The sequence below is a fragment of the Ambystoma mexicanum genome, chromosome 2q, assembly GCF_040938575.1.
Source record: "Ambystoma mexicanum isolate Mex_15411 chromosome 2q, UKY_AmexF1_1, whole genome shotgun sequence".
Classification (NCBI taxonomy): domain Eukaryota; kingdom Metazoa; phylum Chordata; class Amphibia; order Caudata; family Ambystomatidae; genus Ambystoma; species Ambystoma mexicanum.
This window is the reverse complement of record NC_090924.1, coordinates 1,212,500,095-1,212,525,149: the sequence shown is the minus strand read 5'-3', so window position 1 is coordinate 1,212,525,149 and position 25,055 is coordinate 1,212,500,095. Positions and strand designations below refer to the sequence as shown.

The following is a 25,055-nucleotide window of genomic DNA, read 5'->3' as shown; positions in this document are numbered from 1 at the left end:
ATGTCTTGCTAATGTTTCGAAAGATCCCACAGTTAATGTGGCCTGAGACCCAGACACTACATCTACCAGCATGCACTTTACTCCATATATCACCCTATTGGCCTGTTAAGCATGGGGAACAGCACCTTTCAGATTAAACTGCAAAAGCTGAATTTGCTGGCATACTGTTATTTCTGCACTCAGGCTTTCGTCTTTGACCTACAGATGAGAAGTCTACTGCAGCTATTTGAAGCTGCTTCCAGAACACATGGGTCCAGGTTACACCTAGGAAATGTATTCCACTGTTAGTGGGGATAGCAACACCTCTGCCTGGTGGGAAGGCTGGCTTCCTCGAGGGAAGGGGGGCTTCTCTTTAATAAGCTCCTCCCTCGCCTTATTAACTTTCCACCTTCCTCCTCACTGGCTCACTTGCCATCTACCACTGTACCCAGCTTCTCCTGCCTCTTATCTCGCAAGCACTCGCACCGCTTACGGGGGGGGGACCTCTGTCCCCGGCTCACCCCCTCATAAGTCTTTCAAAAATGACTATCTTCTCCACGTTGCCAACTCTCGCTCTGTAGTCAAGCACTCCTCAGACATGTGCCACCTCCTTCACCTAGACATTGGTGTTTTTGCTCTCACCGAGACATGGTTCAGGGACCGCTCTGTCCCAAGTTTTGACACTTCTAACCAAAGACTGTAAGATCCTCTGAGCCCAGACCCAGCAGGCCAGGAGGGGTAGTAGCCCTGATCGTTCCTGAGTGGATCTCTGTTTCCATCATTCCCACTCAGGCCTACTCTTCCTTCGAATGTCTGGTCTGCAGGCTCTCTCTCGCCTGTCTCCTCTCTTACTCTGGCCACCTTCTATTGGCTGCCATGCCAGTCCACACTCTTCCTCTCGGAATGGCCTGACCTGGTATCTTCTCTCCTTTCCTCCTCCTCTCACCTCTTCCTGGCACACCCTACTTTGCCTCCCACCTTCAAGGTCACCCGACCCATGAAAAGAGTGTCAGTGGCTGCCTTTGCCTCCACCTACTCCCCTCCTATTCTTGCAGCCGACACCCACCCTGACACAGCCCTCTCTAACTTTCACCTTCCATCGCCAATACTCTCGATATGAGTGTTCGACTGAAGCATGCCAAAAAGTGCAACTCTTGGTAGAACCCTGATCTGGCTGACTTTAAACACAAGTGCTGGGCAGCAGAACGGAAATGGGGATCTTGAGCTGCAACAAACTCAGGGTTATTTTCTATATATGCCTTGTGTGGGAAAATTGTCCTTTCTATTATATCAATGTAACATTGACACACAAAACAGAAAAAGGAGCAACATTATTATTATAAACAAGATAACTTTTTCAACTGTTATTGTGTTGCCTAGTCCTTGCCCTCACCGAAGAACACCCTGTCCCTCTGGTGTTCTAACCCTAGAATGCGCTGGGGTGCCGCCTATCTAACAGAAAAAGGAGAGGCGTAAGCTTACCCTGATCCTACAATGAGAACCTGTTTTGTTCAAATCAATTTGGAAACCTGTCCCATAACTGAAGAGGTAGTGGAGTAGCTCACATGGGAGTATTCGATGAATGGTATACTGCCATGTCATTTATCATCCCTGCGTGAAGTATGATCGACCACCTTAAAAAGGTAGGTTTAAAAAGAAGAGTGTGCGAGCACACTCTGTTAAGAAAGTCCTTTGTATGAATTACTGGGATACGTAAATAATACGTGAACTGTTTTTCATTTTTTTATGGTAAATACTGCAGTATCTTTCTTTGTGATTGTGGTGATTATCAATTAAATCAGTGACACTTACCAATCTAGTGTCATATAGACACTTGTCATTCAAAGTTGTTACTCTCAAGCAATTCTCTCATGTGACCTGGAGACAGTCGTATAGTTGCTAATCGACATATTTCAATGATCAGTTGTTTGGGTTATCCTCCTCGGGACCAATTCCTTAGTTCATTTTATCATTAGTCATCCATCCGTTACGTGCAGAGGGGCACCCAGCCCAACCTTTTACGTGCCTTGTTCATGTCACAACGCGTTGGTGTTCGCAGTTAGTCCAAGTCTTTTTTTCCTTCTGGTTGGTTATGGGTCCAATTGTGTCCGCAGCGTACTGATCGGTGTCCGTAGTTCCGTTCTGGACAGCAAGGCTCCTAGCAAGGAATCTCGCACAGTACCTTGTTCGATCTTGAGGTGCACCTTCTTACATGCTGGCATGCCGCCTTCTTCGAAAGCAATACAGACTCTGCATCCGGTCCAAGAAAAGAGTCCATATTCGAGGCCGCATCTTTGCTGCATCCAACAACACGGCCAAACTTTTCAAAGTCTGCAAGGAACTAGCCAGCCTTATCGTCTACTTCACCTATCCAGACCTTTTGCTCAGCTCTGGATGCACAATTCACTGCCAAAACTCATGACATCCTGTCCTCTCTCTCTCTCTCTCTCCTCCGCACCCGCTCATGCACCATCTCTTGGCTCCCCCTCGGCCGCCCCGTACCCTTCTCCTCTTCTCTCCTCCCTCTCCCTTGTCACATCTGAGGAGGTTTCCAGACAAGTCCGGTCTATAAAAGCCTCTTCCAAACAGGTGAACCCCCGCCCCTCCAAAGCCATCAAGGACAACATCGACTCTCTCGCCCCTGCAAACCTCTATAACCTCTCCATCGCCACTGGAGTTTTCCCCACATATCTCAAGCACTTTCTGTTGCACCCCAAAACAAAACTCTGCCGACCCTTCCATTCTGACAAACTATCACCTGATCTCTTTCCTTTCCTGGGCAGACTCTTGGAGAAGCTGGCTACCTCTTGCACTCTGGCCTGCCTCCCTTGGTTCTGCACCCTCACCCACCAGTGAGATAAAAATCTGGGGGTCATCTTTGTCTCCACTCTCTCCTTCTCTTTTCACATCTCAGACATCTCTAAAAAGTCCCACTACCATCTGCAACTCGTCTCCTGAGCCCTCTTTCACAATCTTCCTACTTCTACTCTCTGACCTCTACAACTTATCCAGAACAGAAGCGCAAGACTTATCCTTGGCCTCAAGCCCAGGGAACGCATCTCTCCGCTGAAATCCTTCCACTGGCTCGCAGTGGCTGAAAGAATCAAGTTCAAGTCCTTCTGCATAGTCCACAAGGCTTTCTGGGGCCAGGGCCCACACTACCTACAACGTGCTCTTCCTAAATACTCTCCTTCTAGAGCACTCCGCTCTGCCTCCTCCAACTCTCTGCGGATGAGTTGTTTCTCCAGATTTGTGGGTAGAATGCTATCCTCTGCAGGTGCCTCACTCTGGTTCATCCTCCCTGCCTCTCTCCGTCTTGAGCCGGAAACTCCTCAAGACCCTCCTCATGATCTTCCTTTCTCTCTCCCTCTCCCCTGCTAACCTTCTTCCTCGTCTCTCTGGATTTGCTCCTCCTTTATCCTCCCCAACTCTGCTCAGTCTCGCTGACTTCCCGCCTGGTGTACTTTCAGAGCCTTGCAGGTCCCAGGCTCCCCCACCAGTCATACACTTGCCTTCAGGCCTCTGCACTCTGCCCTTGCACTACTGCACTCAGAATACGTTCCATGTGAGGGGCATCGACTCAGCACTTACCCAGGCCCCCGATGTACTGGGTGCACTTGTTCCCCCTCCCTCGCACTTCCTGTCTGCGCACTTGCACAACCTTAAATGCACTAGGCCTAGCAAGATCATTGTCCTATCCTCACTTGTCTCCCCTCCCTAGCCTGGTTGCGCCTGAAACACTTGAGCATAGTCGCATTATTGATGATGGACTATCATCAAGCAATCAGAATGTCGGCAAGTCTAGTACTTTAGTCGATTGTATGTCTTTCCCCCCCCCCCCCCTCATCTCCCCTCCCTCTCTCCATAACACTTGACTTGCACTTGTATGCGCTTCCGCCCCCCCCCCCCCCCCCCCCTCTCGCCTTCCCTCCTGTCATGCCCTTAGTAGAAATGCCTCAGGTCTAGTATGCTCATTGATTTTGTTAGATCATTTGGAAACTTCAAGGCCTAAGAATGACTACTGTATTCCCTTGTTCCCTTCCCGCCTTGAAGCACTTGATTTGTGTATAAGCTCTCTACAAAAATACAATACAATACGTCTGCAACAGGCACCTTGAGGGAAGTGCAGAACAGACCAGAAATACTTGTAAAGTGATTATTAGCACAGAGACCATTTGATGTGAAACAGAGCGGTCAGGGGGAGACCATTTGATGTGGAACAGAGCGGTCAGGGGAGGTCCAGGGAAGCAAAGAGGTCATAAAGCTATAGGAAGAACACTTTGGCCTCCTTTCCCTACTAAACACCTTCTTACAAGTCAAGGACTAGAGGAAACCACTAGAATGACATGGATTGGCCTTTAACAGAAAGGTCGTAAGTACCCAAGGGTGCTGCCTTTGACAATGCTGGGTTTAGAATCCAGCATTTCCTGATTTGAGCTACATCGAGCCCATCAAGCTGACATTGAATTACTGGTAATCTGCTGACAGTTTCCTAGCACGTGTGTTTTGAACTAAGCTTTGCTACGACGAGCTGCCCAGAAAATCCAGTCTTGAATGGAAACCACTCTCCACTGACCCCCATATGTTCAAGACTTCCTTGTTGCATCGAACCAGCAAGACCAAATCGCCTGCCTTTTTACTTTCAAGCCACCTGCTGAGCATTTGAGCTGGGACAACTGGAGCCACTGCTACCTGCCATTGGACACCATCTAGTTCCTTCAGCAGCCCATAAACTGCACAACATGCATCAGTGCTCTAATCCAGTTGAGTTGCTCACGATTTGGACCAGAACACCCACCATGGAAACATGACCAAGAAGACCAGCTTAACGCTGTCAAACCGCTACAAAACAATAAGGTAATGTTTGAGTGGACTTGAAGCTCCTAAAGCAAGCTTTTATACATTCTGCCTATCTCACCTGTTTACCATGGGCTGCAGAGATATTTAGGGCTACCATTCCCTGCCTTAAAAGGCATTCTGAAAATAGCATTTTAATTGTTTAATGCTTATTGTTCCTCTCTCCTTTAATTTATACCAAGAGTCGCACACTTTCCAGTGATGTGTGCATTTGCTTCACAGGGGTGGCATTGTACAGTGTTTTTGACAATTTTTCTGTGTAACTATTTTTTTTATAAGAACCCTGTGTTGGCAGCCATTTGTTTTTTCGATTCCCTGTGCTATTGTTTGGATGCTTCTGTACTGGTTCACACAGCACAAAGAGTATAGCCTTCCCTTGACACAGCTACCTTGAGAGGGGAGGGAGATATACAATTCATTTAGGCCTTTTTTCACCTTTGACTGGATCACTGTTTCAGTAGTAGTGCTGGAACATGTACTGTTACTTGGCAATAGTTCTTTCACCACAGGATAATATATTTTCTGCCAGTGAGCAAGAAGTAGGACATGCTAGAAATAGTGAAAGAAGGCTGAAGAATCCCAGATCAGGTAGCAAATGCACCCAATGTTGTAGCTGATTTGGCCAATTGCTATCTTCTTTTTGTGGGTCTAGCATCATGGATCAGGTTGACTGGTTTAACCATACATGCGCAGCAGATGATTCTTGGCATGTCATTATCAGGGGAATTCCTTTTCGCTACTCAGGCCGACGGTGCCAGATACATTAGTCTGTTGTCCTGGAAATATATAATTTCCATCATCTTTCAGTCCCTAGAACTTTTTGTGATAATGCAGCCACTTGCACTTCACCCATCACCACCAGCCCTTTCAAGCATTTCAAAATTCTGTGCACATTAAGAGATTTAAAATCAAAAGTGGAAGACAATCCATCCCTTTCCAGCAATAGGGAAGCCCATTCCCTGCAATAACCATGAACCCTTAAGGCTTTTTCCTTCATTAAGATTGGGAGAAGAAACATGTTTTGTTCATGGCCAGTGTAGCCTCTGGGAGCAGAAATAAAAAGGACACTGAAGACAAGGAGTCTGGCATCAGATAAGGGTTGGAAGTACATCTCCAAGAGAGGCTGAGATGCCAAGAGATACGTAGCTGGGTTGCCAAGAAACGGCATGTATCTGGGAGGCATATGGCAAGCACACTGATGGCACTGCTCAACTCTCTAACACCCACAAGGACATGGATCGAGCGAGGAACACTTAAGTGAGTGATGCTGACAAGTGGGCAGGAGCTTGCAAACCAGCTGAATCGCAGCATAGCTGATCGCTGGGAATGAGTAGTAGGAGCCGTTCTTGAAATGCCTCAAAATCCAAAGCTGTAATGGACATGGAAAATCGTGAGACACACGCACACAAAGCAGCAAATCGAGGTTGATGAACCAACCTAAAGGTACTGGTGCATAGGAATTAGAAAAACATTTGAAGTGGTGGAAGACGATCAGGAAGTAGAGTAAAGCGAGGTGCATGTTGGGAGACTACTGCCCCGGAGCTACAAGAGAAAGGGAACCAAAGGAAATGTTCATGTTGGAAGCTATGGTTCTACTACTCCAAGATTATATCACAGTGGCGCTGACGAGCAATCTAGAAACAATTAAGGTAATGTTGGGATTTTTTCCTAAAATAACCTTTGAATTGCACTCCTGTCTGGGAATCGTGGTTCTGAAAGTGCCAGTAACCATAGCCACGATTAGCTGATAACTACCAAAGAATTAAGTACTGATCTAAAGAAATGACTAATGCTCTGCAGGTGTACAGAGGTAAGTAGTGATTGAAACTCTTACTCTGCACCACAATACTAAACAAGCAGTGATCCCAATCATAGAGGGGTAGCAGTCGCAACCAGACCAGCATGCTTCCTTCACGTCTTGTGGTAACGTAGGCCAAAGGCAGGCAAAACTCTTCAGGAGGCGGTTTGAGTTAGCAAAGAAGCATCCACACAACAATATTGCTGTGGTACAAAAATAAAGGAATGCCCAAACAAGATTCTATAAAAATACGAGTCTTTAATTGAAAAGAAAATACAAAAACACTTTACAAAACACTAGTAACCAACCCCTGTAAATGAAAATGCAGAAAATGCAGAGTTTAGGATGAAACTGGGCCTTTTGGGTCCTAAGATCTGGGTAGACGGTGTGGCGAACCAGATGTAAGGGTCAGACGAAAAGACTTGGGTCAGACGAAAGATTTGTTTTATTTGTTTTATTAACGCAAATGAAAATCCTACCTTACCTTGCCCTAGTGCTAAGATGAGTTCCCGATATTCACTAAAATACTAAGGTGCTCGTCTGGATGACCAGTCAACATAAAAACACTTGTCCTCGGTTCGAAACCTAACCCAATCTAACTGGCCCTACCACTAAACACAAATTATAATCCCTAAAGTAAATGCCTGTTAGTCTTCGGATCTTGTAGTTGATCGCCTCCTCTGTTAACAGTTCTTGAAAATGAACGTTCACAATTTTCTCTAGTTTTCCTTTGTCAACATCTCCAAGATCCTTAAATTTGCTGCAGTTCATGACAATAGGACTCTCTTAAGCCTCTTAAAATGAACTGGTTTCCCTTTCACTCATCCACAAACTTGGAAGTTTCACTGAATAAAAAGAAAAATGGTTGCTTTTCTCATCCCCTTGCAGATACTCTGGGTATATTTTGCTAACCCCCTTTCCAGGGCAACTACACCTCTTCTGACTGTACTTGGGATTTGTACTATGGCCATCATTATCTCATGGACCTCCTCGCCCACTTCATTATCCTGAATTTCAATATCTTTAATTGGTCGCGCTCAACCTTCACTGAGCCCTATAGCCCCTTAGTTTACACCCTACTCTTGTATTTCCTCGCTTATACTGGATTCACTTGGAGTTTAAAGGTACCTCCTCAGGGACCGGGCAGCTAGCATTGTCATACACTTCGCCTCCCTTGGATATCGTCTGATTGGTTATTTCTTCGGGTTTGTTGTGGACCTCGTCGCCCACCTCCCTTTCTCATGCCCATACCGCGTACCTGTTTCTCCTCTCTGGCTGTAGTGGCGGTGGGATCCTTGGAGCCAGAGTGCTTACTGGGGCCTTTGGTCTTCTTTGGTGTCGGCCTTCTCGTGGCCTCGCCGGTGCTTTCTCTGTTTATTTCCCACGGCTGCCTTCTTGTGGGTTTCAAAAGCACTTTCTCGGTTTTCCTCTGGTGGCAACCTTCCTGTATCCTTCTTGATGGTATCTTTCTTGGGATTCCTATGGCAACCTTTTTTGTGGCTTTGCCAGCATCATTCTCTACATCTGTCGACATCTCTCAGGATGCGAGAGGAGGACCCGGTTTGTTCTGTACTCCTGTGCTTGGCAGTGTTCCTATGGTTGCTTGCCCATCACGTACGATCTGTGGTCCCTCCTCAAATGGGTCTTTATAGGGGTTCTGTAACCAGACACAAAGTTCCATTGGTTACAAGACTTCACACTCGATGGGTTTCAGCATTTCTATCGGACAAAGGTTTTATCAACTTGGTATTTTAGTTTACATACATTTATGCTGAGAAAACTGGGGTTAATGGAGATGTTAATAAACATTGGGAGTCCTTGTGCCCTAAGGGGGAGTCCCTCCCTGTGACTCCCTAGTCCTAAAGGGGATGGCTCCCCCTTAGGGAGAAACAATGAATGCTAGGGGAGTTTTTCCCCACTTGGAGGTAAGATTTAAGTAAGCTATCCCAGTGGTTTGTACATCCCCCAACTCTTACTATCTGTCTCTAATACTCCAAGACCTTGGTGAAGTGGCAGAGCAGTCAGGCTTATCTTAAGATGAATATGTGAGCTGTAGGGAAGTACACTGAACCTAGTTAGTAATGCACATCAAAGAAACACTTACACATATATTTATATTAAAATCTAGATTTATTATATTTACACACGTCACTGTTAAATACTTAGCACAATAAACCAACACACATAGGTATACTTTACTATACTTTCAAAAGGCCACTTCTTAGTTTGTAGTTGCTAAACGCGCACAATTGTTACAAGAGTTTGATAGGTCTACCGTACTGTCGGTAATAACGCAAACCCACAAAGTAATAAGATAATTGCATTTAGTCAGCATACACATATAAGATAGTGATTTCTGGGAAGGAAAACAGTTTGTCAGTGTTATCCTAGTAGAGCTTCAGGTTCTAGAGGCGGTTTCCCTGTACAGCAAGTCTATTTATGTCTAAAATGCAACCAAAGGTGTGTCTTCATTTCTCCAACTGAGGCCGACCAAGCTTTGCCACTCCACCAACCCAACATTGTCTACTTGTATCCTCCAAGTCTTCAACTCACAAGCCGCTGTCAAACCGCACTGCATTCCGTTAATGTCTCTCCCTACTCAACACCTGCTTGCTGCTGAGAGAACCAAGACTCCTGGTTAAATGCTGAGAAGCCTAGCAGAAAAAATGAAGGTACAGAAAGTGGCTACACACACTCTGTACAGCGTTCTGCTGCACTCAAGCTAGGTCCATGCTTTAAACAATAAAATAAAATTGTCTCTAATACCCCTCGTCTGATTTTAAGGGCCAAACAGATGTTAAGAGTTGACAGTTTAGGCCTACACTTAACTGTGTAAGACATACATTTTGAATTGATATTGCTGTGGAGACAATTGCCTGTTGTGACAAACCCAGGGTATTTGTTGTTGGGGAGATTTATCATTTTATGCATCATGCCCTCTCCTAATGAGGCCCCCAGCACTTTTTGCTGGGCTTCTGGACCTTTTTCCTTAATTCTTTGCATTCTACTTTTCCTATGCAGTCTATTTTTCCACCATAACTCTTAAAGGCATCTGTATTTTACTATTGCAACACACCGCTCCTTATGGGCAGTGTTGCTGCAGACCCACAGTCCTCCTTTGAGATTCTTTCATACATCCTAGAGTAACTACAGTTACTAAGGATAGAGTGATAGTATATCTCTCCTAAAACTTTATAGAGATTGGTATTAGCAGCGGCTGTCACCTAATTGAGCAGGATCTTGGTTGCCAATTTTTGAGTAGCAGATGAGACTTGTCCAAACAATACTGTAGGTAGACTGTACCCCATACAGTTTAAGGTGAAGCATTCTTATGTTCAAAGGTACAATGCTAAACGCATGGTTAGTCCGTTATCTTGTCCATTGGATGGACTAGATGGTGGGTTGGGTCATTTTCAAGCCACCTGGCTGCTCTGAGAAGAGTCTAATTAAATCTGTCCGAATGCTTTGTCTGCATGAAGTGAGGTGAGGACATAGGAAATGGGAGCCACCTATGAAATCTGGTGGACACTCTTGGCTAGCATAATTGTACATTTCCATGGACAACGGGGCCGGTGCAAGGAATTTTGCCTACCTAGGCAAACTGTCAGATTGGCGTCCCCTCGCCCCCCACTACAGATCCTCACCATTTTCAACCAACCGTCCTCATTTTGTTAATGATTGCTGCAAACCCATTACCTCGACCTAACACATTGCTCACTTCTTCTAGTGTGGATGGATCTCATTGCACTTTCTTCGCCCTCACGTCCACTCACAGTGATAGGTTTCAGAAGTCAAATTAAAGCCTCTGTATTTCATAAAGGTTTATTTAACAAGTCAATGATACTATAGCAACAGCAAATGTAATACTGAGGCATCCAGAGCTAATCCTTTCTGTAAATTGTATATAGGCAATACAGACAGTAGGAAAACAATTTTAGTAATACATACTAGACACCTGCAAGCACATAAGCAGCACTACCTTGTACAAAATATTAAACGTGTCCCAATTCTTACTTACTATGATGTGTATAAATTCAACAGTAATTTGCAATATGTCTCTTATTTTTAAAACACCTAAAATAGTGAAAAACAGTGAGTGACTCTCCAAAACCATCCAAAAACCCAAGAAACACAGGAGCAGAAGTGCGTGAGCCACCTGTTGACAAACTATGAAACATGCCTGGGTCACCAAAGCCATCATGACATATAAATCACACATATATCTGGGAATGCATGTGACTTCATACCAGATGTGTGTTAAAACAAGGGAAAGTGCATATTAGAAATTACCTTTCCAAGCTTTAATTTTCTCAAATATGGAAACGAGGTTCTTGATATCAATGTGTTGAGCAATGTCATGCTCTATTGGCAAGGTTGCTATCCCAACAAGTCTTTCTTGCATCATAGAAGATCGAATATAACTTTTGATCAACTTTAGCTTTAAAAAGCTTCTTTCGCCACTTGCCACTGAAACAGGCAGGGTTAAGAGAATCTGGAGAGCGATACATGTGTTGGGTATACTCTTTGCCAAAATCAGGGACAAGGGTATGACACAGAGCACTTAAGGTCTGCTGTGAGAATGAGTGGTCCCCTGTCCCCTCTATACCCTTCCAACCGCTCCCCTGGCATGCAAATGCTAACCCCACATCACAATTTCGATTGCCTAAAAATGTATGCATATGAATGCAGGTGCTGAGCCTGACTGTGAAATCCTTTAAGTTAGTAATTGTTGGGCCTTTGTTAAAAGGGAAGTCCAGGTGCCGTTTAATGTCTTTTTTCTGTTCTGTCTTGACACAGCTCTGTAGGTCAGCCAGGTCAAGACAACATAGCCCAAAAGTTCAGTGGGGGGGGGGGGGTAAGTTAGAGCCTGATGAGCAGCTCAATGGTGTTGCCCCAATGGTCACAGAGCAACCACCTTATCTGTAAATTGTATATCAAACAGTGGCTCACAAGTCTATTTTCTCTGGGTTTACACCCGTCACCCACTCGCCCATGCTTTCCACAAAGAGGAGACTGCATTTCAACACATTGGGAATACATGTGAAAATTTAGGTCCATTTTGCAACTATAGTCTCTGCTAGAGTCACTCATCCAACAACAAATCGGAGCCACAAACAAACTCTGTAAAAAGGTTGCAAATTGAAATGCAAGGATTGTGCACCTCCTTTAAGTTCTTGCGAGAGATTGACACATTTCAAGTGAACGTGGGCAGTGCGGCTAAACCCACATTTTATTGCATAATGTAATCATGTCTGCTGCGGGTGGCCCAGTTGTCACTTCTCATCTGAATCGATCAGTATTCTCCATGTTCTTAGCCAGACGAGACCAGAGTCAGTCCATCCGCATCCCTGACTAACGAGTCCGAAGACCAACGCACAGAAGGCAGAGCAAGAGGGGCACGTGAAATGCTTGCTCTGCAAGGTGCAGGTGCCAGTGCTCGCTCACAGCCACGAGCTTTAGCCACACGCATGATGCCACTTGTGAGCAGCATGACGCAGGCCTGACCCCCAACCTTCACTGCACCGCACTGCCTGGCCTCTCTGCTGCTGGCAGCCAGCAGCACCCTGCAGACAGTATACAGGGCCAGTGCGATCACAGGTAAGGCAGGGCAGTCAGCATTTTGCCACTCGCCTAACCTTGCCTAGTGATAGCACCGGCCCTGATGGACAACCATTTCAAGCGTGGTATGGTTTATATTTATTTAGCAATCTGCCACCAGGTATTGCGGGTACACAATTATATACAATTTTATATATCATTTGGACCAGGGTTGCCCTGAGTTAAAGACAGCACCTGGCTGTTGTGACTTTGGTTTCTAGCAGGCTGTTTGCAGGCATTTGCATGTTACTCTGTAACTGCCATGTTGCTATACTACAAGGAAGCTGCTGGAGGTTCAGTAGTCCGTCCCAGCAGATATTACTTTCTCAAATGGAATTACCAATGTGATTTTTTTAAAATGAAAAATTAAAAAGATGACATTCTGTCAGAAAGGAATGCTGGAAATTGTTATTATAAAAATACCACAGACTGTACAGCAGTGATTCTGATCGTTTCCAAAGAACCAACCAAGAGAACTGAAGATGGCACATTGTGGTTCTGAACCTCTGGTGACTAGTGTAGTGGCAGTGATTATTATCCAAGAACTAAGGGAACAGGATACTGGGTATTTTAGCTCTAACATTTAGAGACCGCAGCAGAGAGATGCTGATGGGTGAAGGCAAGAGGCCAGACAGATGGGCAGAAGTTCAGGTATGCCGGAAAATGCAACGGAGAGGTGTAAAATGATCGCTGGGATACAAGCAAAGATTTGTTTTGATCACATATAATGCAAGCTAAAGAGGAAAGCAGGCTGGCCCATATTGGCAAGCAAACTTTCATGGAGGCAGATACTAGTGTCATGCTGCAATACTACTTGTTTTAATCATGTTATGAATTTGAGTGATGGCCTTGAGGTGTGCTCAGGAGTGCCTATGAGCTTTGGAGTATTCTAAACCAGAAACTCGTAATAAATGTGCTACTGCTGAAAACCAAGTAAGGGATTATCCGATTCACGAGAAGGCCATATGCTGGAGGAAACAATGAGGAGAGGTGAGGAGAATATTTAGAGGATCAATTCCCCCCACCCCCTCAAAGCCAAAACCAGGTCGGCCAATCTAGGAGAGGTAAAAAAGCATGTTCTGCCTGTAAGTGCATCGTGAGAATGACAGAAGTAGTTCTTGAGGTGAATTATACAAAAACGGAGTAGTGTTGGAGCACACTGCCCGTAAGTGGAAGAGTGAGCATGGCGAAGTAAGCAGTCACATCCTGAGTTGGTGGTAAACCATTCATGGATGTGATGTTGACTGACTACGCAAGTTACTTGGCCTATCCCCTGTTGGGCAAAGGTAACACACATTGTTACATTGATGTAACAAAACTAAAATCCCCTGGATATTCCCATTACTTTCACTGGAAATTAACACAATGAGGACCTGACCAACTCTAGATTGAAGATCATCCTGTCATGGCCTTCGCTTTATCCAGGGGCTGCATACCAATGAAGAGGCCCTTCAGCCACAAATACATTGTTAATATAAAATGATTGGATGGAAATCTGTTAAAACGGTGTGCAGTAAATAAGATTCATAGAGCAAAATATTAGGCTATCGAGTTTAACCAAACCGTTAAACCGCCGAAAATAATATGAACCTAACCTCTGTGGCAGAGCTATTGTATGGTTGATTTATAAACCATAACTGGCACACAAAAAAAGAAAAACATGTTGGTTTGTTTTGCATTGCAGCCACAATGTCCCTTCAGCAAACTGTTTTGACTGATGATTGTTCTACAAAAAATGCACACCATGTTTGGTTTTCAACTTTGTCTGTTGAACAATATGACTCACTTGCAAGGATATACTTTATGTAACCATCTTCCATAAAACTTAATTCCTGTGCTTTGATGTGTATCTGTATGTGTAATGTAACGGTATACAGCATACCTCTCTGTTGTGAAGAGAGGGCAGGTTACTGGAATTTTAATGTTGTGTATATTGTAGAATTTAAAATGAATTGGGGTTTAATACAAATTTGCTTACCAGACCTGGGCCTCCGTACTTGTTTTGAGAATACTCCAAGTCTGCAGGTACACCAATTCGCCAAACGATTTTTAGTTAATTACTTCTTCGAATTGGTATAGCCATTACTGAATCACTATTATGCCCAGGGTTTTCTGGAAAAGTGGCATTACAGGGACATTACAACAGCTCCATGTGTGGTTTAAATCGAGACTGGACCTTCCAAATCAAGATCTCTACCCCAAAAAGAAACGCGGGTCCTGCCATGCTAGATATTGTCTCCCTTTGAGGCAACATGCAAAACATACATAATTTGACTGGCTGAAACCAGATGGGATTTCGTGGGCCATATGCAATCCTTTAATTGCCTCCATTTCTTAGGAAAGCCTTTGCTAAAATTGATCCCCCATCTGTTCCCCGGTCAAATCCCTATCACCTCAGGGATGCAAAAGGGAGTATAAGGCTGAATTTAGATTGCTATTGTAAAATTGTATGTTCGTGTTACTTTGTTTTGGCTCTCTGTAGACGATCATCTTTAAAGGAAACTTAAAAAGTGGCTTCCTTCAGTCTCAAACTGGATCGTCTATTTCCCAACTGAGTTTCCTTTTGTAATGCCATGGAATGTTTTAAAAGTGTATGTCCGCTGTCTTCTGCAATAGGGCAGCCACTCGTCATGGGGCATACAAGTTATTAGAGTGACTACATAGGTCTGCAATTTAATAAGAGATCAGCATTTCAAATTTTAAACTGCAACCAATCCTGTATTTACTTGCATCTCCCCTCACTGGAAAAATGCCTGGGCTGCAAGTTTATTTAATACTTATTTATTTATTTATTTATAATGTGCCGACATCCCGCAGGCATTGGGGCGCAACAAAAACACGGAAGGACTACAAAAGGACGAGACAGTGAACAACCGTAAAAAGAAATCAGGGTTCATGGGGCGGGGGCATAACTAGTAAAGCCATGGAGTTACCTGAAAAGATGAGTTTTCAGAGTTTCTCTGAAAAGCATCAGGTTGGGCATGGCTGTAATGGTAAGAGGTAGGGTGTTCCAAAAAGAGGACACAATGGGCGGGTAGGATCTTCCTAGACCCCTGGATATTGTGTACCAAATTCCCTGCTGCTGAGCAAGGGAGGAGGATCGCAAATTTCTGGCGGGTTGGTACTGTAGAACCAAGGCTTTAAGATATTCTGGGGCCTTGCCGTAAAGAGTGTGGTGCACTAATGTGCCAATTTTTAACTGAATTCGCTCCTGCACAGGGAGCCAGTGAAGATCTTTCCTGAAATTGGAAATATGCGATCTTCTGGGGATGTTGAGAAACACGCGGACCGCATCGTTCTGAATGATTTGGCAGGCCTGGATGTTAGATTTAGAGGCACAACATAACGAGGTGTTCCAGTAATCTAGCCTTGATAAAGTAGTGGCTCGAGCTATGATCACTGAAATCTTTTCATTAAGATGGGGGCGGATGGTCCGGAGAAGCCTAAGATGATAATTACAAGTCTGTCGAAGATGTTGCACCTGTGCATCTGAATTCAGAGAGGCCTCTAGGTAAACCCCTAGGGTTCTGACTTCCGTGTGGGTCATGATTTTGTTACCTTGTAACAGGAAGTTATCATATGAGGAGTCGAGTTTGGAACGAGCTTGAGGGGATCCGAATATAAGGAGCTTGGTTTTGAGGCCATTAAGACATAACCAGTTTTTGGACATCCATCCCTCGATGGAGTTAGATGTTGTTCAGTATCAAGAAGTCCTCGGAGTGGTCCCCACACAGCTCGATGACCAGCTGTGTGTCATCGGTGTAGTTGGTAAGAAATACTCCCAGGTCTTCCAATAGTGAACAGAAGGAACACACATAAAGATTGAAAAGCAGTGGCGAAATGGAGGCTCCCTGAGGCACACCATACTCAATAGGGGAGGCAGAGGAAGCTGAACCCTATTGAATATTGGACTTGTGATTGGTCAGGAAGGACTGAACCCAATTTACTGCATCTGAGGAACAGGAACCCTGATGCCGTAGGTACAGAAGTAGACGCTTGTGGTTGACTAGGTCAAAAGCTGCGGACAGGTCTAATAGAATCAGAATCCCGGCTTTCCCTTTCTCCATAATTTTCAATAGATGGTATTGGAGATCCACGAGTGCGGTTTCCTTGGTAAAAGAAGGGTGGAACCCTGATTGTCGTCTGTGAAGGGTGTTACGTTTTGTGAAGGCTTGCAATTGGGCAGTTGCAACCTTATCCAGGATTTTCAATAGGAATTGGAGGATGTTGGTAATTGGCCTTATATTACTAGGGTCAGTGAGATCCAGATTGGTTTGTTTTTTTGGGATCAGAGTGATAGTTACTTTCTTAAGTTCCGTGGGAATTTTGCAGTCTCTAAACGAAGCATTGGCAAACTGAGTAAGGAAAGGTGCGAACAGGTCTTTATGCTCCAAGATGAGTTTAGGGGGCAGAAGATTGAAGTGCCAGGTAGTCCCATGCATGGACGAGAGCATGATAGTCCTATCTGCAAGTCAGATCGGAGAAAAAGAGCAACTAAGAGAAGACGTGCCTTTCTCTGTCATGTGGGTTGGTGCTCCTGTGGCAGTGGCTAGACCCTGGGCTAGCAAATTCTGTCCCTGGCAGTGGAGATTTTCTCCTTAAAGGGTGCTGCCTTTTAATAACGGTCTAAGTCGTTGGCTATAAAAGGGGATTCAGAGACTTTAGGTTTTTCCACGGATTTCAATCTATCAGTTTTCAAATCTTTGAAGACTGTTGCATCTGAGAGTTGAAAACATTTTTCTTTGTGTCTACGATTAAGAATTTATAGGATTTGTCCCATTGTTTCCACTCCAACCGGGTTGCGTCAGAAGGATGTTTTATCCAGAGTAGTTCCAGCGCCTGTATTTTCTTTTTCAAGTCCCCTAACTCAGGTGTGAACCAGTTTTGGTGCCCTGGATTGTTTGACTGATTTTGTTTTCACCAGAGTGATCATATCAAGCAATGATTTTAATGGTCGACAGGATGGAAGTTATATTGTCAAATTTGATTAAAGAACAAGGGCTCTTGCGTCCCCCCCACCCTATATAACATCTTCACCAAACCCCTGTTCGACGATCTGGACCATCTGGGTGTCACCTACACTAATTATGCTGATGACACTCAGATTCTCCTCCCACTTTCAGGGGATCACAGTAAGGACAGTGAGTTGGTGAATAGGGTATATCTCATCATTCAGGCATGGATGGCATCTCATGGTCTATGCTTGAACGATGACAAGACAGAGCTCATCATCTTAGGTACCCCTGCTAATATCAATAAACTAGGCCTTGAATATGCTGATTTCAACATAGATGGTAATCTCATCAGAGTATCCAGGGAAGTAAAAACCCTTGGCTTTTATCTGGATGCCACTATGTCATTCACTAAACAGGTTAACTCACTAACATCTACCACTGCGTACACTTGCAAATTAATAAGGGCAGGTAGACCTTTCCTATCCAATGACAGCTGCCTGATCCTGGCAAGAGCACTCATACTATCTAGGCTTGATTATTGTAATGCCCTCTATAGCGGTGCCAACAAAGCCATTATCCACAGGCTCCAAATCCTACAAAACAATGCCTTGAGAGCTGCCCTCGGCATTAATAAGAGAGATCATATCTCAACCACTAGACGCCAACAGAAATGGCTCTCTACAGACAACAAAATCAAACTAAAGTTGGCCTCCCTAACCCATAAAGCCCTCAACAATGCCGCCCCCAGTTATCTGATGGACAAGGTAAAGAGAAAGTCCTCCATCCGACTAACAAGAACTATCAATTCCAACCGTCTGATAATCCCCAGATTCAAACTCTCCACCATTGGTGGGAACAGCTTCCCGGTGAAAGCTGCCACGCTCTGGAACTCTCTGCCTCACAACCTAAGAGCTGACCAACCATACTCGCACTTTAGAAGACACCTCATCAGTCACCTTAACTCCAATAACCCTTGTATTTAGCTGCACTCTCCTACACCTATGTATAGATAGCGATACTCTTGTTCGTATCTCTGCCTTCGCCTCTAACAGCCCCGCACACTTCTGTACACTTACCTCCTGTATAGATATTGACTTTTAATGTTTGAAGACTTGTATACCTCTTATTCCTTATTAACTCTGTAATCCTGAATATTCCTTTAGGTTTACCCGCCTCTAACAGCCCTGTACATATCTGTATATTTACCCCTGCATAGATATTGACTCTGTATATATGAAGATTTGTATATTTTTTATTCCTGTAATTCTGATTATTTTTATGACTACCTCAAAGTGTATATTTCTGCAACATTGTAAGCTTCGAATTATCTTTTGCCTGCGCCCTGTTGCCCCTGGGTAAGGTGCGCTATACAAATAAATAAACAAACAAACAAACAAACAGCAATTTCCCAAACTATTCATGTTTGCCAATGAACGCAGGTTTATATTTCACATCTATGTTTTTCTGTATAAATGAAAAATGCTTGGAACAGGCTGCTTTATGAGAAACGTTCATTGTAAAACGATTGTGCACACTGAGAAATGTATCAATTTCAAAACTCCTGTTGAACTTTATTCTTTGTGCAGCAGGTGTTTCCGAAGTGGATCCCTCATGCTCTGTTCCACAACAGCTTACCTCCTCTTACCCCTCCTCACTATGCAGAGGGTACGATGTCCATTCATCGATGATGCATTTTTTAATGGATTTATTTTTTTTTCCCCCCCCTGGAAAATTTTTTCTAAAAATAGGGGGCTGCCTGGAAGGGTATAGAAGGGGTTGGGTGGATAACACCCCCAAAAAGGAAAAAAAATGTAATTTTTTAAATTTTTTTTTTTTAGAGAACCCCTGTCCTCCCACAGACTCCCCACCATCCCCCTGCTCTTTCATAGTAATCAGAGAGCGTGGGGGGGCACCCACCTATGGAACCCCCCTCACACCTCTCCAGACCCAGGCTGTCATTCCCAACCCCTCACCTTTCCTCCTACCTCTCTTCCCTGGCTAGGTTTCGCTTTCATCGCACAATGAAGAGCGGAGTAGTAAAATCTCACACTTCAGCTGTCTGGCAGCTGCTTGTTTTTGTCAAATTTAGTGGCTGATTTCCCACAATGGTACAATTTGATTATATGAATTAGCTGCATATGCACATAGCATGCTTTAATATTTATTTATATACCAATCTCTACACCTGCATAAGGCCTGAAGAGGGAGGTGAAGTCTCTTCAAGAACATTAGGAACGGCTGCCAGTTGTATGCATGGAGCCATATTTCCTGCTACAGATTTCATTGACCTGCTGCAAGTTTGTAGCCTGCCTGCCTGCTGCAAGTTTCATTGGCCATGTGGATCCCTATATTGTCCAACCGGGGACCGGCAGGCTTTAGCCGGCCCCCTCAACAAAGGCCCAATTTTTAAGGCCCTGTCTGTTCCCCTGTCTGTTGCCTGACCAGATCTGTGGGTCCCCCTCAACCCCCCCCCACGGGCAATTGAGTCTGAGGAGAACTCCAGGCTCTCTGGACATCACTGTAATCAATGGAGCATCCAACGCTTATCTGAAGGTCCGTTCCCCTCACTAACTTTACTGATCCTTTCCTTCTCACCTGGGACTGTCCCTCCTCTCTTCATCTCATCTGGACTCCCAAGAATCTAGCTGTTCCCAGTTGCTGTCACACGCTTTGACACTACTCCCTGAAGGCTACAACATCCTCTCTGCGCCCAGGCCTAAGAAGACAGGTTGGGGAGTGGCACTTAGCTTACCAGAATGATACCTATGTCCTTCATCCCTACTCCTCCTTTGAGTGCCTAGTTTGCAGACTAGCACTATCCCCAAAATCTTCTCCCATTATGGCCACCTTCTATGGGTCGCCAGGTCAGTCCACTCTCTTCCTCTCTGAATGGGCTGACCTGGCATCCTCCCTTCTCTCCTCCTCTTCTAACCTCCTCCTGATGGGTGAGCTTCACATCCATCTGGACTCTCCAATCCTCTCGTCCTTTCCGCAACCATTTGTGACTCTCTCTATCTTACCCTCTGGTCCCACTCACACTGCGGGCCACACCTTAGATGCTCTCATCTCTACTGACATCCCTCTCTCTATCCCTCTCATTACCTCTCTCCCTTTGGAGTGCCCACTCTCCTCTTTCAACACACCAGAAGCTCTCCTCTTGCAGCAATACATCCAGCACAGCCACTTGGCTTCAAAGTCATCAGACCCATGAAAAAAGTGACAGTGGCTGCTTTTGCCTCCTCCTACTCTCCTCCACCCATTCCCCATGGCAGACTCCCACCCTGACACAGCCCTTGCTAACCTCAATCTCCAATACTCTGACTCTTGCCCCTGTCATAAGGGTCCGACTGAAGCCTTCCAAAAAGTGCAACTCTTGGTACTTCTCCGACCTGGCTGCCCTTAACCGCAATAAATCAAATGCGTCGGGCGAACCATCTGACAAACTGGCCTTCTGCCTCCTTCAAATCATTATCGATTCTGCATCCGCACAAAGAAAAGAGTCTTTATTCAAGCCCACATCTCTGCGGCATCGAACATGGCCAAACTTTTCAAAGTCTGCAAGGAACTGGCTAATCCTGCAGCAGCTTCTTCTGTCACACCCATCCAGTACCTTTGCTTGGCCCTGGCTGCACACTTTACCACAAAAACCCAGGATATCATTTCCACACTTTCTCCCACAGCATACACCAACACCTGAGCCTCCCTTGGCCTCCACTTAACCCCCTCTTCTCTCTTACCCGTCACATCAGATGAGGTCACTAGACAAGTCCGATCTATGAAGGCCTCATCCAAACAGGTGGACCCCTGCCACTCCAAAAACATTAAAGACAATATCGACTCACTCGACTGCCCTTAAGCACTCCCTTGTGCACCCTCTGCCGACCCCTCCATTCCAGCAAACTACTGCCCTATCTCCATCACTCCTATTCTGGGCAAACTCCTGGAGAAACTGGCTATCTCTCAGCTGACCCTCCACACTGATCTATTGGTTCCTCCCACGACCACCAATCTGGCTTTCGAGCATACAGAGGCACGGAAACTGCTCTTCTGAACACCCGCGAAGACCCTCTCTCAAATCTAAACACCAACACCCCCTCTATCCTCATTCTCCTTGACCTCTCCTCTGCCTTCGACACAGTTAACCACAACATCCTGATCACACGTCTCTGACACTCTGGTAATCACAGGTCAGGCTCTGGCAGGGATAACCTCCTTCCTCTCCAACAGCCCATCCCAGGAGGAACTCTGAGCCTTTGACTCGTCTATCACTCTCTCAACCTGTGGCGTTCCCCAGGGAGCTAACCTATCCCCCTGGTTCTTCAACGTCTATATGGCTGCCCTGGCACGTGTGATTGTCACTTTCACCTCTAACTTCCAGTGCTACGCAGATGACATGTAACTATCTTTCAGGCTACCCTCAGCCTCCACCTTGCTCATATATGATGGTCTGTTTGCTATTCAGTCATGGTGTGCTGCAAACGGCCTCTGCCTCAACGCCACTAAGACTGAAATTGTTCGCATTGGGACCCCTGCTCCAGCTTTCCCACTCTCACTCTGGCCGGCCTCCCTTGCCCCTGAGTCCGCACCCACCTGCGAAGCAAGAAACCTTGAGGTCATCTTTGACTCCACTCTCCCCTTCTCCTCTCACATTTCAGACATCTCTAAAAAATCATAACTATCAGCTACACCTACTCGGAGGTACTCTACCTTTTCTCACTTTCCCCCAGAGGCTCACTGTCTCCAGAGCCCTGGTTCTCTCCAGGCTGGACTATTTCAACAGCCTCTTCCTCAACCTTCCTCCTTCTGCCCTGCGCCCTCCAACTCCCGCAGAACAGAACTTGAAGACTTATCCTTGTCCTCAAGCCCAGGGACTGCATCACTCAGGTGCTGAAATCCCTTCACTGGCTCCCCGTGGCCGCAAGGATCAAATTCAAGACCCTTTGCATTTTTACACAATGCTTTCTTGGCCCTGGGACCTACCTACCTGCAACTCTGCCTACCTAAATACTGTCCCTCACAAGCCTTCCACTCATCCACCTCCAACTTTCTGTGAGTGAGCCCGTTCTCGAGCAGAGATTTGGAGGGAGATCCTTATCCTCAGCAGGTGCCTCCCTCTGGAATAGCCTTCCTGCCACCCTTCGTCTTGAGCCGGAGCTCCTTAAATTCCACAAACTCCTCAAGACTTTCCTCTTCACCTCTTCCTTCTCTCTCCCTCTACCCTGCTAACCTAGTTCTGTTTTTCCCCTCCCTCCTCTTCCTTACAGCATGCCGACTGGCCACCGGGTGTGCCTCAGAGTCTCACTGGTTCTCGGCACCCCTGCCAGTCCTCTTTCGCACTTGCCCCAGGTCCCTACACGCCACCCACACTCGATGCACTGAGAAATTAACCCAAGAGAGTGTCTCTCTCTACACTTAGCTCAGTCTAAAAAGAACGGGTGCACATGATCCTCCCGGCCCTGTGACCCTCAGTGCACTTGCTCCATCTGTAAGCACCTCGCCTGAAGATAGTCTGTCTGTTCTCCCTTGTATTCACCCCTTAGTTGCACTGTTAAAACTGCAGAATCGCTGTCCGGCTTATTTGCTGTATCCCAAACTGTTAAATGTATTGTTTATGCACTTACTCTTCAAGTGCAGACTATTATCGTCTCAGAATTTCAAGGGCTCTGAGGCAGTTTTTTTCCCCTCTTATGTTCCACCCTCCTTGAGCGCTTGGAAACACTTGCCTGTGTATAGGCGCTATATAAATAAACAATGTCATACCAGATCAGATTGCATATTGGTTTCATGGACGTTTTGCTGTTGATAGTTTTTGGTCCGTGGTAATGACCTTTCTCTGATTTTCTTACAGAATTGAAAAACGGGAAAAATACAGTCGAAGACGGGCCTACAATGATGATTCAGACATAGACTACATTAATGAAAGAAATGCCAAGTTCAATAAGAAAGCAGAGCGGTTCTATGGCAAATATACCGCAGAGATCAAACAGAACTTGGAGAGAGGAACCGCTGTATAAACTCATCTCAATAAACTTCTTCAAAAGACTTCTATGACGAGAAATGCTTGTACGATTAAAAATGTCCATCAGTAAATTATTCTTTAAACAAATTGACTATTATCCATTCTCAACAAGTCTCAATATGTAGGAAACCGACCTGAATTTGTATTGACATTTTGAGACATGTGCTCTCACCCTTTTATTAAAAACTTGAATCTTGGCATTTTGTGGCATATTTACAAAGGAGAACACATACTGAATGTTTTTAAACTGCCTTGCAACTCATAAAACCATTTACCAGGAACTAATTACTTTTCTTTTCCAATATTCCCCAACTGCCCTAGAATTCCAGTGCATATAATAGCTAAACCATACTCTTCCATGTTCCCTCTCTACGAGATTTAGCCCTGCCTAAATCCTTCCCTACATCTGCAAAAACAAAATCTACTTTCTCTAACTTTTACTTCATACTTTTGTTCCTAGCAGACAAGGGTCTGGTTACCCCATCAGTGGTGATTCAGGGCAGTACAAAAGCATAGTAACACAACATATCAGAAATTAGTGCAAATTAAATTAAACCTGTTTAACTGTCAAGCATATTAGAAACAGTGTTTTATCACTGGTTGTTTGTGGGACTAATACAAATGGAACTGCATCTTCACCATCAGTGGATGGTCATTAAAATTCACGATGATGGGGATCGTCCAAGGGTGGGACCACGAAACATATTTTCTGAATTTTAAATCTTAGTCAATTCTATCTAAAATTCTACGTGCCCAATTGTTTTGTAAATGCCACCTAGTGTTTAAAGGACAGGAAGGGCATCATCCTGAGAGCAAATCTGAGTCTCTACTGAGCACTCCCGATCCCCTACCCAGGACCTGGGAGGAATTATTCTAGAAAAGAGTTTTCACCTCATCATGGTTTATATGTGGGCAGCTCTAACGCACTGGGAAGTCACTCGGAATCACAACAGTCACTGCTGTCTTGGTTCGACATCGAGTGCTTAATCGTTAATATCTTCAAAGTCAAAAATCATGACCCTGGCCACATTTGATGATAAGAGTGAGTTTGGTGTCCACCAGCTCAAAGTCATTGACATTGAGCTTCATCTTCTGAGGCTGATGGCTATTTGAGCCCCTGTCATCCACTAGAGGACACTGGAGCATGTGAAAAAGCCTTCAGCCCTACAGGTCTGCAGAGGCACGCAACATCACACAATAAGCCCTTTGCCCCAAAGCCTTTTCCCTCCAAGAGTCTCTTTGACAGACTACATTGACATTTTTCCAGATTTTTCCAGTGGAAAAGGATGTGAAGTTGAATTGAACTCAAGTTGTATATACTTTTCTCGTCCCCAGCTCCATTAGCTAATGCCAACTACATGATTAAACGTACAAGACACAATTCTGAGCTTTTTTCTTTCGCTAACATCTGCTTCCCGCTTTTGGTGGCAGCAGCCAGGAAGATATTTCCATCCTCCTGTACATTTTAATTCACTACGGAACAAGATAAATAAAGAAGGTTAGATGCTCTTGGGAGAAAAGCCTGTGCAACAGCTGCCAGCACTTGGAGGACTTCCAGCTTCAGTCCTTTTTGGCTGATGTGTTGCAGAACTATTAATACTGCACGCTACTGCATAACTTTCCTTCCGAAGGATAAATATACGCTGGGCCCCACTCTCTAATCATCCTCCTGTATGTTGCTAGTGCTGCATTTCTGAAGTTATTCTCCCTGCATCTGGTTCTTCCTTGCAGCAGCTTGCATTGAATCTCTATTGTCCTACTCTATGATGGATTGGTAAAGCCATGGTTCCTTCAGAATGATGATGCAAGTATTCCACTCAGTGCTCCAGATAAGATTTGGAAGTGGGCG

At 45.0% G+C, this 25,055-nt stretch overlaps 1 protein-coding gene across 1 annotated transcript in view; it reads left to right on the top strand.

Moving 5' to 3' along the window:
* The window catches only part of SYF2 (SYF2 pre-mRNA splicing factor), a 309,231-nt gene extending 285,828 nt beyond the window's left edge, over positions 1–23,403 (top strand). Inside the window, exon 7 of the mRNA XM_069648604.1 lies at positions 23,036–23,403. Coding sequence (XP_069504705.1) covers positions 23,036–23,201 — 166 coding nt within the window. The 3' untranslated portion in view covers positions 23,202–23,403. The remainder of the gene's footprint in view (positions 1–23,035) is intronic.
* The last annotated feature ends 1,652 nt before the right edge of the window (positions 23,404–25,055 follow it).